We start from the raw sequence: 15,040 nt of genomic DNA, 5'->3' as shown, positions 1-15,040 counted from the left end.
CGAGTGCGCGTTCACAGAAGGTCTGGTTGTTGATGGATACATGCTTGTGTGCACATCCTACTGTAATGTATCATAATATTAAACATATTATGTGCCCCAAACGCATGCACACAGATCGATATGGGGTTTTGGCACGTTACTTTGATAGACAGTATCCCTGAAACTGGTTGAAATGCACTCAATAAAAGACGGTTTCGAGCTCTACGTGTATTTGGCTACGTGATTTCATTCATGCTTCTAAAAACCTCTAATGTAACACTATTTGGGTAAAGTCACACCCAAAACTGGAATGCTTCATTCTACTTGTTTTCTTCTGAATTCTGATCCGACATTCCTTTTTTAAATTAAATATTTAAAAAAAATCTTTTACAGTAGTAGATAGCTGTACAGTAGACGACAATACCGCCCCCCCCCCAAGTGCTACTGGGGTGAACAGTGAAAAAAAAAAGATGGCAATACCGTGCATATATAACACAGCACCACCCTTGGAAATATACCTCTGGTATCCTCCACATAATCAAAAGACAAGTTGAAAAATGCTGAGTCGGATCATTATTATTAACCGACTTGTCAATATCCGTAGGTACCCGCGGTGGAAAGTGTCCCCGAACAGATGTTCCTCTAAGTACGATTATTTAACTGTATTTTACCGCCAGCCATTTGCCAGCGAAGGTGTGCGCAATGCATTTTGGCGGCGAGAACGAGGACTTCGAGCCGCGTAAAAAGCGTCGCTGTCGCTCTTCCAAGAAGAAGCGGCTGAGGCTTAAGCAGCGCACGAGTCTCGAGCCGCAAGAGCACGAGTCTCAATGGGACCGAAGCGAAAATAACCAGCCGCTCGAGAAAGAAACAAAATCGAAAAATGATAATCAGGTAACAGAGCAAACCCAACACCAAGATACACAAGTAGAACGTGAAGATGAACATGAAGGTAAAGAACGACAGGAAGAGGAACACGACCACGATGAACGCCTACACAATAACGACGATGGTGTGACGGCTTACGAGCGCAAGCGCCGGGAAAATATTCTGCGCAACCAGGCAGTTATGCAAGATGTAGGAGTGTCGATCACCAAGTTCGCAGCTCGCACAGCAATTGGGGACGAAGCTGGAAAGGAAGCCAAGAGACAGGAGCTAGCGGCTAAGCGGGAGCTGAAAGCAGCTCGGAAGGCAGAACTTCTGAATCAGCCAGTACGCAAATCGCGGCGAACAACCGGCCCAAAAGTGGTTCTCGGCCACCCTACGGCGTTGGGCTACTCGATGGAACTACTTGCAATGAAAACGCGTATCAAGAGCAACGTCAACTTTATGGATGCTATGGATGACGATGGTCAAGCGTTTTTGAAAGAAATGGCTAGCAACCCCAAGAAGCAGAACGCGTTGACGACTAATTCGGTCGACGATGCTGTGGAATATTCGTTGGCGAAAGACGATGTCGTCAAGGCTCTGCCGTTTCGCACCACCGCAATGGCTTTCCTTCCTCATGCCGACCGTATTCTCCTGGCGTGTGGAGACAAAGAGGGACACATATCGCTTTGGTCACCATCGGACAGAGCTAACGAGAGCACGCTTTCGTCCGCAGTACTGTGTCGGCCTCATGGGTTTACTGTCAGTCAGATTATCTTTCCCGATTCGTCGACGTTGCTTTCCAGTAGTGTTAATGGCGTGGTCCGTGCGTTTGATTTGTACACTGCAAAAGCATCATTAGTATGTGATATGAATGACGAGGCTGGAATATCTTCACTTATTGCATTGAACCCGCAAATTTACTACGCAGGCTGCGACGACGGCAGCATGCGCCTAATAGATCGTCGTGCGCGAACTATGCAGAGTTATGAACTGCACGAAGGAGCCATCAGCACGCTCGACCAGCACCCAAGTATCCCCTAGTAGGTATTGCTTCGAACATTCGGTGATCAGTGCAACAATCAGCTAACCTATCTTGGTTTGTACATGCATGTATAGCTGCATTGCAAGTGCATCGCACGACCGCACCGTGTGCTTCTGGGATAACCGCAGGATCTCTTCGCATATGAGCATACCGCTGACCACGATCCCCCACGCAACCAGCGTTGACTGCGCGCACTTCTCTCCGCATGGTGGCAACTGGCTGGCGACGGTGACAAGTAAGGACTCGCATATCAACATGTTCGACACGTCAATCGTCACGAGGCGCCAGGAGTCCGATGCTTTGCCGATTCCGCTCCCGAGTCCGATCCGCGTTTACCACCCAGGTTTCAAGGGGTATGAAGCAAGGTATATGCGCGTAGCGTGGGACCCCAAGAAGAGGAATCAATTCGTAATCGGAAGCATGGGGGCACCACCAAGGATAAAGATTTTTAGTGCCCACCGACCCGCTCGCGAACTGAGAAGCGCAAATTTCACGGGAGCGAACACTGTCAACGTTTTCCACCCGTACATGGATCTCCTCGCAAGCGGAGGCGCCAGTGGGATCATTTCGCTGTGGCGTGGTACATGTAGCTCAAAACAATAAGGCAAGGATGCTTGTATTTGCCTCGAAATTTGAAGCTCAATTGTCAATCGAAATGAAGATGCACATACATGTATCAAAAAGGCAACTTTCCAGCTTGACTATCACCATAAAAAAGTACGAATCCCACGTAACGGCATATTTAACTTCCGCTTGTCTCCATACAACCTCTATTCCCACGCACCTACCAAGTCTCATAACGAACTTTCCCGCGGGTAATTTACGCACTCGACAACCGTTGGCGCCAACTGCCAACCGCTCATTCAAAGTCTCCACTGCCGTCGAGCAGCTCACTTGTCGTTCCTCTGCATGCGCCGCACCCGCTCCAGCGCGTTGGCCGAGGCCGCGGCGCCCCCGCAGCGTCTGCGCTCGCTGCGCTCGTCCTCGCGCAACCCTCCGCTGTCGCCTCCCCCCGTCGCGTCGCTGCGTCGGTCCCTGCGCTCCACTGCAGTGCGCACGCCCACCGTCAACCTGGCGCCGAAACTGGAGGAACCAATTAAATATGAGCAACTTCAGGAGCAGGAGCAACAGGACGATGCAAAGCTAAAAGCAATAGAAGAAAAGGAACAAGAACAAGAAGAAAATGAAGATGATGAAGAAGAAGAGGTGGACGCTGGCCTCACCGAGTACGAACGCAAGCGTCGCGAGAACATCCAGCGCAACCTGGCCTTCATGCAGCAGATGGGCGTCTCCACGGCCAAAATCGCCGCCAGGACGTCGGTGGGGAGCGACCCGAATCAGGAGAAGAAGCAGCAGCAACTGGCCATCAAGAGAGCTCTCCAGGCCGCCAGAAGAGCGGAATTGTTGGCCCAGCCTGTCCGCAAGTCGAGACGGCTGGAGGGCAAAAAGGTTGAGGTGGAACCCATTGAGCGGATCGACCTGTATGAAATGGGGGATAAGACCATAGCCCCGCGACCACCGCGGGGCAGCCACCTGCGTGTGATGGATGCAGTGGATGGAGAGAGCAAGACGTTCCTAGGAGGGATCACGGCCGACATGGAAGAAGAGGAGGAGTTGGAGGAAGATACCATCTTGGACGACGACGACGGCGTGGAGTACACTTTGGCAGATGACGATATCACCAAGGCGGTGCAGGAGAGAATCTATTCTGTCGCGTTCTTGCCAAGGGCGGACCGTGTCGTCGTGGCCTGCGGAGACAAAATGGGCCATGTGGCGCTCTGGACGCCCCCAAATGAGTCGAATATCAAACTGGAGAGCTCGGCATCCCCGCTGGCGATTTACAGACCTCACTACACTCCTGTGAGTCAGCTGATCTTCCCTGACTCGTCGAAGCTGGTGTCGAGCAGTTTCGACGGAACTGTTCGCGAGTTTGACCTCCGCGCTGCAGAGTCGTCGGTGGTCTATGATACAAGTGACAACGCAGGCATTTCTTCACTCATTGCTGCAAGTACTGCCCAGTGCTACTACGGAAGCTGCGATGACGGCACGGTTCGACTGATTGATCGGCGCGCGCGTAAGGCGCACGCCTCGATTTACGAGCTTCACGAGAAGAAGATCAACACGGTGCACCAGCACCCGAGCCTCGACTTGTAAGTTGTTGTTATCCATCTCGACGTGTATACTTTTGTTTTGTAGCTAACCGGACGTGATGGCTGTTTGTCTATAGCTGCATTGCGACTGCCTCGCTGGACCGCACAGTGTGTTTGTGGGACGCTCGCAAGATGTCGAAGAAGAAGAACACCCCGCTGGTTACATTGCCGCACCACCGCAGTATTAACTGTGCGTACTTCTCTCCGCGAGATGGCGCTTGGCTGGTGACTGTGGGTCAGGATTCGTACATCGACATGTTCGACACGTCGAGTCTTACGGAGCGCAAGGCCTCGGACAAGTCTGCGGTCACACTGCCCAATTCCATCCGCGTTCGGCACAACAACATAACGGGCAGATGGCTCACGAAGCTGCATGCTGCCTGGGACCCCAAACGGCCAAACCAGTTTGTCATCGGGTGCATGGAGCATCCGCGAAGAATCCAGATCTTTCGCGCTGGCCGCCGCCGCCCAGTACGCGAGCTCAAGAGCGACAACTTTGCATCAGTGCACTCTATCAACGCCTTCCACCCTCACCTTGAGTTAATCGCAGGTGGCAACTCGTCTGGCAGACTTGCACTCTGGCGCGGCAAGAAGACCGACACAGCTGATGTCAAGACCGAAGCCAAAGGCAACACCCGAGTGAAGACCAAGTGAAAACAATATGACATCACTCGTAGCTAGGATTAGCATTGACAATTTAGCTATATCTCCCAAATCACTTTAAATTCTTGCGTTCATATTGCTCTTTCGTTTACGAGTATCTTCCTACGGTGTATCAGTTTTTTTTTTTTTCAAACGTTGGCACTGTTCTGCTCCTTTGCGAGTGATTTCTCGTACATCCCTACGTGCAAAACAATATCACAAGGTTAGTCGCCAGTTAGTCGTTGATGCCGGTGTCATTTTCCAGCAGCCGTACCTTTCCTCCGAAGCTCTGTATGCTTTGCTTGAACAGCCTCGAAGTGAGAAAGCAGTGCACCGGCGTCGATGCGCGGGGCGCCTGATGCTGAAGATGCTGGAGCATCGTTGCTTGACGTGCTGGATGGTGCCTCTCCAATCTTGCGAGCCAAACGTGAATCACCATTCAAGTCTATACGGCCAATAGCCGTGGCCATACTGGTCACGCTCGCTAGTCGATCTCGTAGTACACGGAACGCGGCACTCTGCGGTAGCAGCATCAGCAATCCGTACAGACTTTTCACCAGATCAGTATGGTAGTCCTCCTGAATCTCGAGAAGCTGTAGCCGCATGTGGATGAAGATCGGCGATTCCAGCAGCTGAACAAGCTTGTCAATCTGCATGAGGAAACCCACAGACGCATCGATATCCGCAAATTTACTGATCAACGCCGCCGATAATGAGTACGACTGGGCGAGCAAGCAGAGGCTGAATGCCGCAATGGGGTTGTGACACCACGACCTGAAGAGCGCCGTAAAGACTTGAACGTCGTCTTCAGAAGCGCGTGGTTGGAAGCTGCGGCGCAAAATGTCGCGGAGGTGCTCCAGCTCATTAGCAGTTAGCAAAATCAGGTTCAGCGTCTGCACCATCACGGCAGCAAACTCACTGTCGGCTTGACTATCGAGATAGACAGCCTCAGTTCCCAAAACCTTCGCAAAAATGAGGTAGATACTCTTCGAGTCCAAAAGCACACACAATTTACGCACGATCATACTGCCACGCATCTCCAACAAGCGCCGGTCTTGTGAGAAGAGCAGAAGAATCGAGTTCAGCACCTTCTCGAACTCGACTTTGTTGAGTGAGATACGAGCAAGCACTTCAAGGTCCAGCAGCACCACACTGTCTGAGATGTCCGACAATGTCCGAAGTAAGGCTGGCAGCAGCTGACCAATGTGCGCTGACAGTTGGTTCGGGTACTTCTCGAGCAGCATGGAGATCCACCGCAATGCAGCCATCCGCGTAGGCACGTGATCGCTACTCAGCTCGGACGTGAGTTTCTGCATGAGTGGTAGCAGCTCCACATCCTCCGTGGTCGATTTGACGAGCTGCAACAAGTCGTCGTTCGCGCGCTCAGCCACCTGACGAATCTCATGCTCAGCATCGGAAATGCAGTGCATGATGGCCGCGAGCAGGTCGGCGTAGAACTCCACGAGCTTCTCCCGTCCAAGGTTCACGAACTCCTGCACCCAGCTCACAGCCGTAAGTCTGTTGAATCTCTCCTTGCTGTTGCACTGGCCCACGAGGATATCCACCATGCGCCCGAACTCGACGTCGTCCGTCTGCTTGATCTCCCTCAAGAATTCGGCCAGGGCGCTGTCGGCAGCCTGCCTGATCTCCCTGTTCCCGTCGCTGAGCATATTAAAGAGCCCGTCCAAGAACTCTGGCAGCCAGTCCAGCATGTCGATATCGGGCACCGAGTCCAGCACGGTGATCCAGCCGACCAGCAGCTGCCGGATGTACGGGTTGGTCATCCTGATGTACTTGTGCAGCAGCGGGATGAACATGTCCACGTCGAAGTACTCACTCTCCGTGACGATGTCCTTCACCAGTCTGTCCAGCAAGTTGGCGCCGTTCTTGACGTCCACGTCCACGTCGGCGAAGAGCTTGCAGAGGCCGTCGAAGATCTGGTTGAAGTACTGCAGGATGTGGCCCCTCGCCACCTTGGCGATGTTGTACAGCGACTCGCACGCGTAGTAGCGCACGCGGCTCTCCGGGTCGTCGAAGCAGTGCAGCACCGGGGGCAGCAGCTTGTCCAGGTACAGGTGCGCGTCGTGCATGAGGCCGATGGCGGTGGCGGCCAGGCCGATGAGGCCGCCCTTGCGGTGGTTGGCGTTGGAGGAGCAGGCGAAGTCGTTGCCCAGCAGCTCGATGATGGCCGGGATGCGCTGGCGGCTCGGGTTGGAGGCCGCCAGGGGCGCGGCGCTGGCGTTGGCGTTGCTGGCGCTGGGCGCTCCGTCCACGCTGCGCTCGCTCTCCGTGCCGTCCGACGTGAGGCGCGAGCCGGGCGAGTCCTGCGTGAGCTGCAGCTGGTGCTGCTGGTGGAACTCGATGGAGGCGGCGTTCTCCTGCAGCTGCTTGATGAGGTTCTCCAGCTCCATGGCCGCGCCCTTGCGCTTGTCGTACGAGCGGTCGCCCAGGTTGCGCATGAGGTTGGGCGACAGCGGCAGCTGCACGGGGAAGTCGGCGGCGTCGCCCGCGCCGCCCAGGCCGAAGGGCATCGCGGCGGCCGCGGCCGCGGCGGCCTGCGTCAGCGCCGACTGCGGCAGCATGGGCGACGCATCCGGCGGCGCGTAGCTGCTCATGGCCAAGAGGAAGATGATTTGGGAGAGGCGCGAGATGGATACACTCTCGTGTGACGGACATAAAGTGGCGCGGCGAGTGGACCACATCGTGACAAGTTGAAGTGGTCACCATTTGCTGTACGCAATGTCAAAGAGAATGCCATCTACTGCCCGTACGGGTCGTTGTGGAGATGCTCTCTATGCTCCTTTGGTTTGGTAGCAACGGACTAGCACATGGTTTTGGTACTTGCAGCCTTGTCCACTTCATTTACATCTTGGTTTCTGCCGCAAGCATCGCAATACAAGTTGAATCGCCTCGGTGCCGTTCAATATCAGCTCAAGATGAAGATCAGAGTAATCACAGTCATGACCAGTGTGGCGGTGCTTCTGGACGCAACCCCATCATGTGGAGACAAAGTGACCAAGCCGCAGCATGAGGATATGATCAGGCACGAGCAAGGCTTGCAAGGCGAAAAGTGGGTTCTTGTTGAGGAACTTGCAAATCAGCAGCAGCCGAAAGCAAAGGCTCACTTCATGCAGCCGCACCACATCGAACACGGCATCTACGAGCTAGGCCGACAGCAAGTTGTCGCTAGGGTAGCTCAGCAGCTACTTGTAGCAGTTATGCGAGAGCAATAAACCATCTGAAGCGACAATACACGTACACGCACCCCGCTTACCGTCTTAACGTGTACCTTTTTCTTGGTTTAATCTTGTGTTGTCGAAAGAACTATTGACTATGGTTAATCACTACACTATAAGTTTGACTAACTATCCTTGCCGGTGCCAGTCATGTACATCATCTGCAAGAGGCTTATGTTTTTCATAGTACGTCTCGCCGGCGGCAGTAATGGGGCCACCGCCGTAGCAGAGGCCGTCAGCGCGGTACAACACCAGTGCCTGCTCGGGTGTAACACCTCGCTGGGGGTGGTCGAAATCCACGCGCAAGTAGCTGCTCCTTTCGAGCTCCTTTCCCGCGTCATCGCTGGCCAGCGGCTCAGGCTGCCAGTCGTGGAGTTTGCTCGCACTGGCGCGAGCCTCGCGGTTCGACACGAGCGAGATCGTGCACTCATCCAGGTCCTGACGGTAGCGCACACGGTAGAAGCAGCGCATGCGTCCCGTATTGCGGAGCTCTTGAGGCACGTCACCCGCCATCCAGTTGAACTGCGCTGCTGAGGCAAAGAGCGCGTCCGAAAAGAGTGCCGGGTTTCGAGTGCCCTCGGCGACGATCACAGAGTGGTCGGACTTGTGTTTGCCCACGACAAACCACTTGGCGCTCATGCCTTGAAGTCGAGCGCCTTGGCCCACAGTATACGCCGTGAATCCATGGTGCTGGTGCATCTTCTCTCCATCCACCGTGTAAAAGTAGCCTTCCTGACGCTGGATATACTGGTGGATAAAATCCGCAAAATTTCGCTTGCCAATGAAGCAAATGCCCACCGAGTCTTTTTTCGTCGCAGTGCAGAGACCTTCACTCGCAGCAATACGGCGAACCTCGGTCTTGCACATGTCACCTAGCGGGAACAACACGTTGGCAAACGCCCGTCCATCCACACTCGACAAGAAATAGCTCTGGTCTTTCGAATCGTCTTTCGCCGCACAAAGGTTCGGGCGTCCACCTTCCTCAGCAGGTCGCAGCGCCGCATAGTGCCCCGTCGCCACGTAATCCGCGCCGATCTTCTTGGCGTATTCCGTGAATGCCTTGAACTTGATCTCGCGGTTGCACAGGATGTCTGGGTTCGGCGTCAACCCCTCCTCGTACCCTTCGAGGCACGGCGCGAACACCTGGTTCCAGTACGACTGCACCAAGTTCACCATTTGCGCCTCGATGCCGAGCTGCTCGCAGACCTTCTGCACGTCCAGGTACTCCGCGTCCACGGGGCACGCGGACTCGCCTTCTTCGTCGCTGGGATCCCAGTTCTTCATGTAAACCCCCGTGACTCGATACCCTTGCTGCTTGAGCAGCAACGCAGCCACCGACGAGTCCACGCCACCGGACATGCCCACTACCACGTGTTTCTTGCTGTTGTCGGTGCTCGCAGCCACATCAGGAGCGATGGCAATGGAAGGCAAGCGTTCTGAGGAGGTGGTGAAGCTTCTAGAAGCTCTGAAAAGCGCCTGGGAGCGTCGTCGCAGCGCGGAGGCCGCAGCGCTTGCCCACGTGCGGCGCAGCATTGTCGACGAATGAATCGCTGGCCGTAGATTGGCAGGGAGTACACGAAATGTACATAATGTAGGAAAGACTGTAGGTTCGGTCCTAGAGGCTGAAGTTTCAGGTGCGATCAGCGAAATTGTAGCCATGTTGAAGGTTACCATGGGTGAAGCGCGATGAGTCGAGACCCGAGCGCCGAGAAGTGGTGCGCGGAGTAGTCTTCCGCCACGCGGGCATCTACGTCGTCCTTCTGCCAGTGGTCTGCAGGCAGAAGGCGGGATTTGTAGCGGCGAAGCTGTTCTTGCACGTAAGCGCGGTTCATGGGCGTGTCCGGGATGAAACCTGTGTAGATCACCTCGCGCGGGATGGTGCCGACGTGTTTGTAGCTGTTGGAATGTGGGATGCGCCAGTCGAAGAAAATCACGCTGCCAGCCTCGCAGCTGATGTGCTGATAGCGATCGATCACCGCGCGGTCTTCTTGCATCCGTAGCGGCGAGAAGTCACCGAGACAGACCTGGGGGCGACGCGCGGGGGCTGTCAACGGCGCTTCGGTCACAGCTTCCGGCTGGTTCTTAGCCGCGTACTCAGTGAACTCCTTGTGGAAGCCAGGTACCGCCTCAAACCCGCCTGTGTTGCGCTCCGTGTTGTCTGTCAGCACCGTGATGCACTGAATAGGTCGCCACCGCGGGGTGTCCTTGCCCGAGTCGAACATCTTGGTCGGACAGCAGTCCCAATGCGGCGTCAATGACCGCTGCATCGGCCGCGACTTCTTCGCCGCAAACTTCTTGGAGATAGCGTCCGGCACACGATAGCACACGCGGTTGATGTACATGTACCCGCGCTTGCCGTCAAAGTCCTCGAACGGGTGTTGAAAATCCGGGTGGTTGTGCGCGTACGTCGCCTCCCACAAATCCGTCATGGCTGCAAAGACCTTCTCGTGCTCCGCCACCTTCAGTCTCCATGACGGATAGAACAGGTCCAGAATACCACCAGCACCTCCGGTACTCGACAGCTTCTTGAGGTTGTCACCCGTCTCCTCCAAGTTCTCATGGTCCTAAACCACCAACCACCAATTCAAAGTAATTGCAACACCCTTAAACCTCAATTACAACGCCAGATACCGTTGTAATCCAGGCTGCAACGCACCACTCCGTACTTGGCCAGCTCTCCGTGCAGTCCTCGACGCGCCTCCGCCACCTCCTCGGGCGTCAGGACGTTGGGCACCACCAGCACGCCGCGGTCCATGAACTGCTGGACCTGCTCGTCCGTCAGCAAGCGCTGGATCACCGTCGGGGCGACGTCGTCGCCAGAGACGCCCTGCTCCATCGGCGGCGCCATGTCCTCCTGCGCCGTCATTGCTGCCGTTTCCTAGACTTCCGGCCAATGGGCTGCGAGCAGATCTCCAGGATCCGATTCTGTAGGTTCAGAAATTTCATTTTCGGGCTCACTTGGGCTCACTATGGAGCGTGGTACGCCAAATAGTGAACCGCCTCCCCCTGACCAAAAGACAGCACCATGCTGCGCAATGTGCTCATCATGGCGTCCAGCGGCATCGTGCTCTTCTCCAAGGAGTACGCGAACGCCGTCGCCCAGGTAGTCAAGTCCGCCTCGCTCTCGCCGTCCCACGCGTGCAACTCGCGAGCTCTAATTCGCTGTTCCCGCCGAGTTCTAACGCGAAAACGTGTGGGCATGTCTGCTGCTGTGTGTTTTGCTGCGCTTTAGCCGCGCCTGGTGGGCTCCCTGATCACTGCGATGCTCGAGTTCTCCAACAAGGCGAGCGGCGCTCCCGTGTCTTACATCCAGATGTCCTCCGGTGCGCTGATTCGCTGTGGTTGAGGAGATGTGAGGGTGCGGACGTGGGGACTTTATTGACGAAGACTGTTGTGCTGTGCTTTGCTGCGACCAGTGGCCGTGACGGTGGTGACCAACGACAAGCACAAGGTCTTCTGCGCCATGTTCCACGACACGACCGACGGCGCCAGCTTCTCGGCCTTCGTGGCGCAGGAGCTGCTAGCGGCCTTCATCGCACAGCACGGAGACGAGCTGGGCAACATGGGCCACAACCTGCGGGACTTCCACCGCTTCCAGTACAGGATCCTCAGTGTCATCCGCGAGTCGGTCAAGCCCATTGTCAGGAAATGTGCGTGGTGATGTTTCGGCTGGAGATGGAGTTCTGCAGCAGTGTCGTGGGACTAAACGTGATGTTGTTGCTGAGCAGTGCAAAAGCAGCGCGGAATTCTGAAGGCGATGCTGGTGGTGGACGGCGCAGTAACATGTGCAACAGGAGACGTGGACCCCATCGGAGTGTTGGCCAACTTACAGGCGCTCGTGAACAGCTCCATTGATATGAGTACGTTGTGTGTGTGTGTGTGTGTGTGTGTGTGTGTGTGTGTGTGGATATTAGTCAGTGTGTTGACGTCCAGCAACTCTTACGCGTTGATATCGTGCTCGTACAGTGTCCTTTTCGGGTGACGGCGTTAGCTCCATGACCATCCAGAGCGGGCGCAACTCGTGCATACAAGTGAGCGTCGTAGAAGGCAACGACGCGTTAGTGGTAGTCTACAAGAAGGGCGCGCAGGCCTCCAAGAACACGGCGGCAATAGAGGAGTGCGTTCGCGCACTACGCCACGGTACGTACGGCCTCAAAAGTGTCTGCAGTCACTTGGTCGCTGAGATAGAGATGGGTTCGACCACTTTCTTGACGCTATTCTTCTTGATGCCTGTCTGCAGTGTGCGTCTTGGCCCGAACAATTCAGCAGAATTCGCGATGATGAAGACTTTCGTCCAGCTTGCGTGTTCCGTTTTAGTATTAGCATCTCCGTGTCCTCCTCTTCTCTACAGTTACAGCTTCCTACGTAAACCCCGGGTGGCTACACATGTACATTGTCCTGCATCCTGCCACCACCACCAATATCTGTCGCGTGTCCGTCGTATCTCCCTGCTGCATCCTCTCAACAGGAAGGAGTGGACCCTCCAGTCGCCGCGGCGCTCACTGTTACCAAGCGTTTTGACTGGTTCCTCTTCCTCGTCCATTGAAGACTCCGACTTAAACTCGTTGCGCGACTGGATCGTCACGGATGAAAAAAGCACGCATTGCTGTCGGCACGCCCGGTCGCGATGGAGACAAGCGCGATCCAAGCAGGGTGCGAGGCCCCTCGACTGGAACTCGAAGGTCGGGGTCTCGCTACCAGTTGCCACAAAGATCCGACTACGTAGTACGTGTACATGTATTTTCCACTGCAACGCAATGCGATGCACCCCGAAGCTCCGCCGCAGGTCTGTCTGCGCCGTTCGTCCTATCGGTTGATGTTTGTGCCGCGGCTTATGCGCACGGCGTACTTAGTCGGGAACATACCTCCAACGAGGAATCAGCCAATCAGCGTGCACTTCAACCTCAGATCTGAACTGTACGCGCACCAAATTATCTAATTACAAAGGTCTACCAAATCAAACAGTACGATTAATCGCATTAATGAATTAATACCTGATGATAACACACAGGGTATGCATTTTCAGGTGGAATACCCAAGTATTGTTAAATAGCCGTTAAACGACCACGCTCCAACATCATCGGCGTGAACGCAACACCACAGGCATTGAGCATTTTGCCAGCAGAGCCGCACGTCGGTCGTGAGCTGCCCCGCTCGTCCTCCCGCCTCAGTCGCGGACCGTTCCTCCGCCCTCCGCCAATGCTGCGCGTGACTTATCGACGCGTGGCCGCTGTTCGTGCCTGCAGTGCATGGCAAATGCCGCCAGCAGCAGCGCGCTGGAGCTCCAGCTCGTCCGTCCCGGCCAGTCAGAGCGTGCTGCACGGCGTGTACAAGCAGCGCGCGGACGGCGGCGGCGTGACGTACGACCCCGTGCAGGTGCGCGCCGTGCACCACCTGGACGCGCTGTACGACGAGCTGGTGAGCTACGGAGGCCCCAAGCCGCGAGCGGCGGCCAGCGCCAGCACCGGCTCGTGGTGGCAGAAGCTCACGCGGAAGGACGAGCCGCCCGCGCTGCCGGCGGTGGCCGACGCCCCCAAGGGCCTGTACCTCTACGGCGGCGTGGGCTGCGGCAAGACGTTCGTGATGGACATGTTCTTCGACCACGTGCCGGTGCAGCGCAAGCTGCGCGTGCACTTCCACGAGTTCATGCTGGACGTGCACAAGCAGATGCACGAGCTGCGGCGCCAGGGCTTCCACGAGGACCCGATCCCGCACATCGCTGACAAGCTGCTGGAGGACAGCTGGCTGCTGTGCTTCGACGAGTTCCAGGTCACGGACGTGGCAGACGCGCTGATCCTGAGGAGGTTGTTCTCGGCGCTGCTAGCCAGAGGCTTCGTCATGGTGGCCACGTCCAACAGAGCGCCCTGCGACCTGTACAAGAACGGACTGCAGCGAGAGCTGTTCGTGCCGTTCATTGATCTGCTGGGGCAGAGGTGCAACGTGGTGTCGCTGGAAGACTCGACCACGGACTACCGCGTGCTGAAGGGCGCGGTGCACGCCGACAACGTGTACGAGTACCCGATCACACCGGACACGCGCGCGGCGTTCGATTATGAATTCATGACGTACTGCGAAGGAGAGCAGACGGTGGATACCTACGTGACGACGCAAGGACGCCAAGTACACGTACCGGAGGCGGCCGTGAAGGCCGGCGCCTGTCGCTTTTCGTTCCGTGACCTGTGCGATAAGCCGCTTGGCGCAGCAGATTATCTGGCCATTGCTGAAGCCTTTTCCGTCGTGTTTGTGAGCGACATTCCCGTGCTCAACGCTGAGCGACTCAATCCGATGCGGCGATTCATCACGTTCGTCGACTGCATGTACGACAAGGGAGTGCGGGTACGTCGCCTGGGTTTGATTTACAGTTTTAGTTCTTTTTGAGAGCTGACAGTTACTATGGTATGGTATGCGATCGCTAGTTACATTGCTTGGCACCGGAAAGCCCCGAGCGGCTCTACCAGGTCGACGTTGGCATGAAGTCGCATGTTGACGAGGTCTTCGCGTTCGATCGCACGGTTTCTCGCCTGCTGGAGGTGCGTAACTGAACTTTGTAACCTGTAGTTTTCCTAGCGGTGGCCCTAACGATCGTTGTGACTGTACAGATGGGGAGTGAGGCGTATTTGCTGGCGCACAGCGAGCGTCGAGACGAGTTGCGGGATCAGTCGCGCTCTCACCTTTTCCTGGCGCCCAGTGCTGTTGGTGAACCCAACGAGTCTGTGGATAATGACGAGGAGGAGGAAGACTACGAGGAGCCCCGTGCTGCTAGTGGGGGGAAGTAGGTAAGTAGCCAACGAGGAACGAGCAAGAACTGGTTTTGGAATTGAAAATATGAGAATTGTTCTTCCTCTCTGGCTGTTTGTGTTGGTGTTGCTTTGCCGTGCCAGAACAAGCAAAGACTTAAGTTGTCAACATGTACGAACTGCTCCCAGCTTTGCTCTCTCGCCCTAGAACCTCCGTCAGTTGTCTGCTGGCTCGTGTCCGGTGATCTTGGGCAGGCTGGCCGTCACGAACTTCTCCTCGGTCTGCTCGGCGCGGCGCGTCGTTGGCTTGGCCATCTGTCCGACTTGGAGTCGCTCCTCATCCGCTCGAGCGGCGGGCACGATGAAGAGCACGCAGACGGCGGTCGC

General features: G+C 55.8%; 6 protein-coding genes across 9 annotated transcripts; 3 read left to right on the top strand and 3 right to left on the bottom strand.

Moving 5' to 3' along the window:
- Positions 1-2,797: 2,797 nt before the first annotated feature.
- On the top strand, positions 2,798-4,692 carry IUM83_09744 (WD40 protein; the record flags this gene model as incomplete). The annotated part of the gene is made up of 2 exons (XM_067934202.1): positions 2,798-4,038; positions 4,116-4,692. The coding sequence occupies 2 exons, from the start codon at positions 2,798-2,800 to the stop codon at positions 4,690-4,692; spliced, it is 1,818 nt and encodes a 605-aa protein (XP_067799289.1).
- Positions 4,693-4,829: 137 nt separating this feature from the next.
- IUM83_09743 (VAC14 family protein) lies at positions 4,830-7,382 on the bottom strand (the record flags this gene model as incomplete). 3 transcript variants are annotated; one of them, XM_067934199.1, is made up of 4 exons in its annotated part: positions 4,830-4,879; positions 4,955-5,610; positions 5,689-6,930; positions 6,982-7,382. In XM_067934199.1, 4 exons carry the CDS (start codon positions 7,380-7,382, stop codon positions 4,830-4,832), a joined length of 2,349 nt encoding a protein of 782 aa, XP_067799344.1. The 3 variants fall into 3 exon arrangements, with proteins under 3 accessions (XP_067799344.1, XP_067799343.1, XP_067799342.1); XM_067934200.1 differs by having other exon boundaries at positions 4,955-5,534; positions 5,600-5,627; positions 5,689-7,295; XM_067934201.1 differs by having other exon boundaries at positions 4,955-7,295.
- A 663-nt stretch (positions 7,383-8,045) lies between these two features.
- On the bottom strand, positions 8,046-9,449 carry IUM83_09742 (tRNA (5-methylaminomethyl-2-thiouridylate)-methyltransferase; the record flags this gene model as incomplete). Of its 2 annotated transcripts, none has more annotated exons than XM_067934197.1 (1): positions 8,046-9,449. In XM_067934197.1, one exon carries the CDS (start codon positions 9,447-9,449, stop codon positions 8,046-8,048), a length of 1,404 nt encoding a protein of 467 aa, XP_067799340.1. The 2 variants fall into 2 exon arrangements, with proteins under 2 accessions (XP_067799340.1, XP_067799341.1); XM_067934198.1 differs by having other exon boundaries at positions 8,046-9,275.
- A 134-nt stretch (positions 9,450-9,583) lies between these two features.
- Positions 9,584-10,782, bottom strand: IUM83_09741 (Phytanoyl-CoA dioxygenase; the record flags this gene model as incomplete). The annotated part of the gene is made up of 2 exons (XM_067934196.1): positions 9,584-10,480; positions 10,573-10,782. The coding sequence occupies 2 exons, from the start codon at positions 10,780-10,782 to the stop codon at positions 9,584-9,586; spliced, it is 1,107 nt and encodes a 368-aa protein (XP_067799346.1).
- Positions 10,783-10,941: 159 nt separating this feature from the next.
- IUM83_09740 (uncharacterized protein) lies at positions 10,942-12,197 on the top strand (the record flags this gene model as incomplete). Its single annotated transcript, XM_067934195.1, has 6 exons — positions 10,942-11,019; positions 11,149-11,239; positions 11,333-11,566; positions 11,645-11,776; positions 11,883-12,056; positions 12,157-12,197. 6 exons carry the CDS (start codon positions 10,942-10,944, stop codon positions 12,195-12,197), a joined length of 750 nt encoding a protein of 249 aa, XP_067799345.1.
- Positions 12,198-13,115: 918 nt separating this feature from the next.
- On the top strand, positions 13,116-14,692 carry IUM83_09739 (putative mitochondrial protein; the record flags this gene model as incomplete). Its single annotated transcript, XM_067934194.1, has 3 exons — positions 13,116-14,252; positions 14,333-14,446; positions 14,516-14,692. 3 exons carry the CDS (start codon positions 13,116-13,118, stop codon positions 14,690-14,692), a joined length of 1,428 nt encoding a protein of 475 aa, XP_067799437.1.
- Positions 14,693-15,040: the final 348 nt, after the last annotated feature.

The sequence above is a fragment of the Phytophthora cinnamomi genome (genome assembly GCF_018691715.1).
Source record: "Phytophthora cinnamomi strain GKB4 chromosome Unknown Contig5, whole genome shotgun sequence".
NCBI lineage: Eukaryota > Oomycota > Peronosporomycetes > Peronosporales > Peronosporaceae > Phytophthora > Phytophthora cinnamomi.
This window is presented reverse-complemented; position numbering and strand designations above follow the sequence as displayed.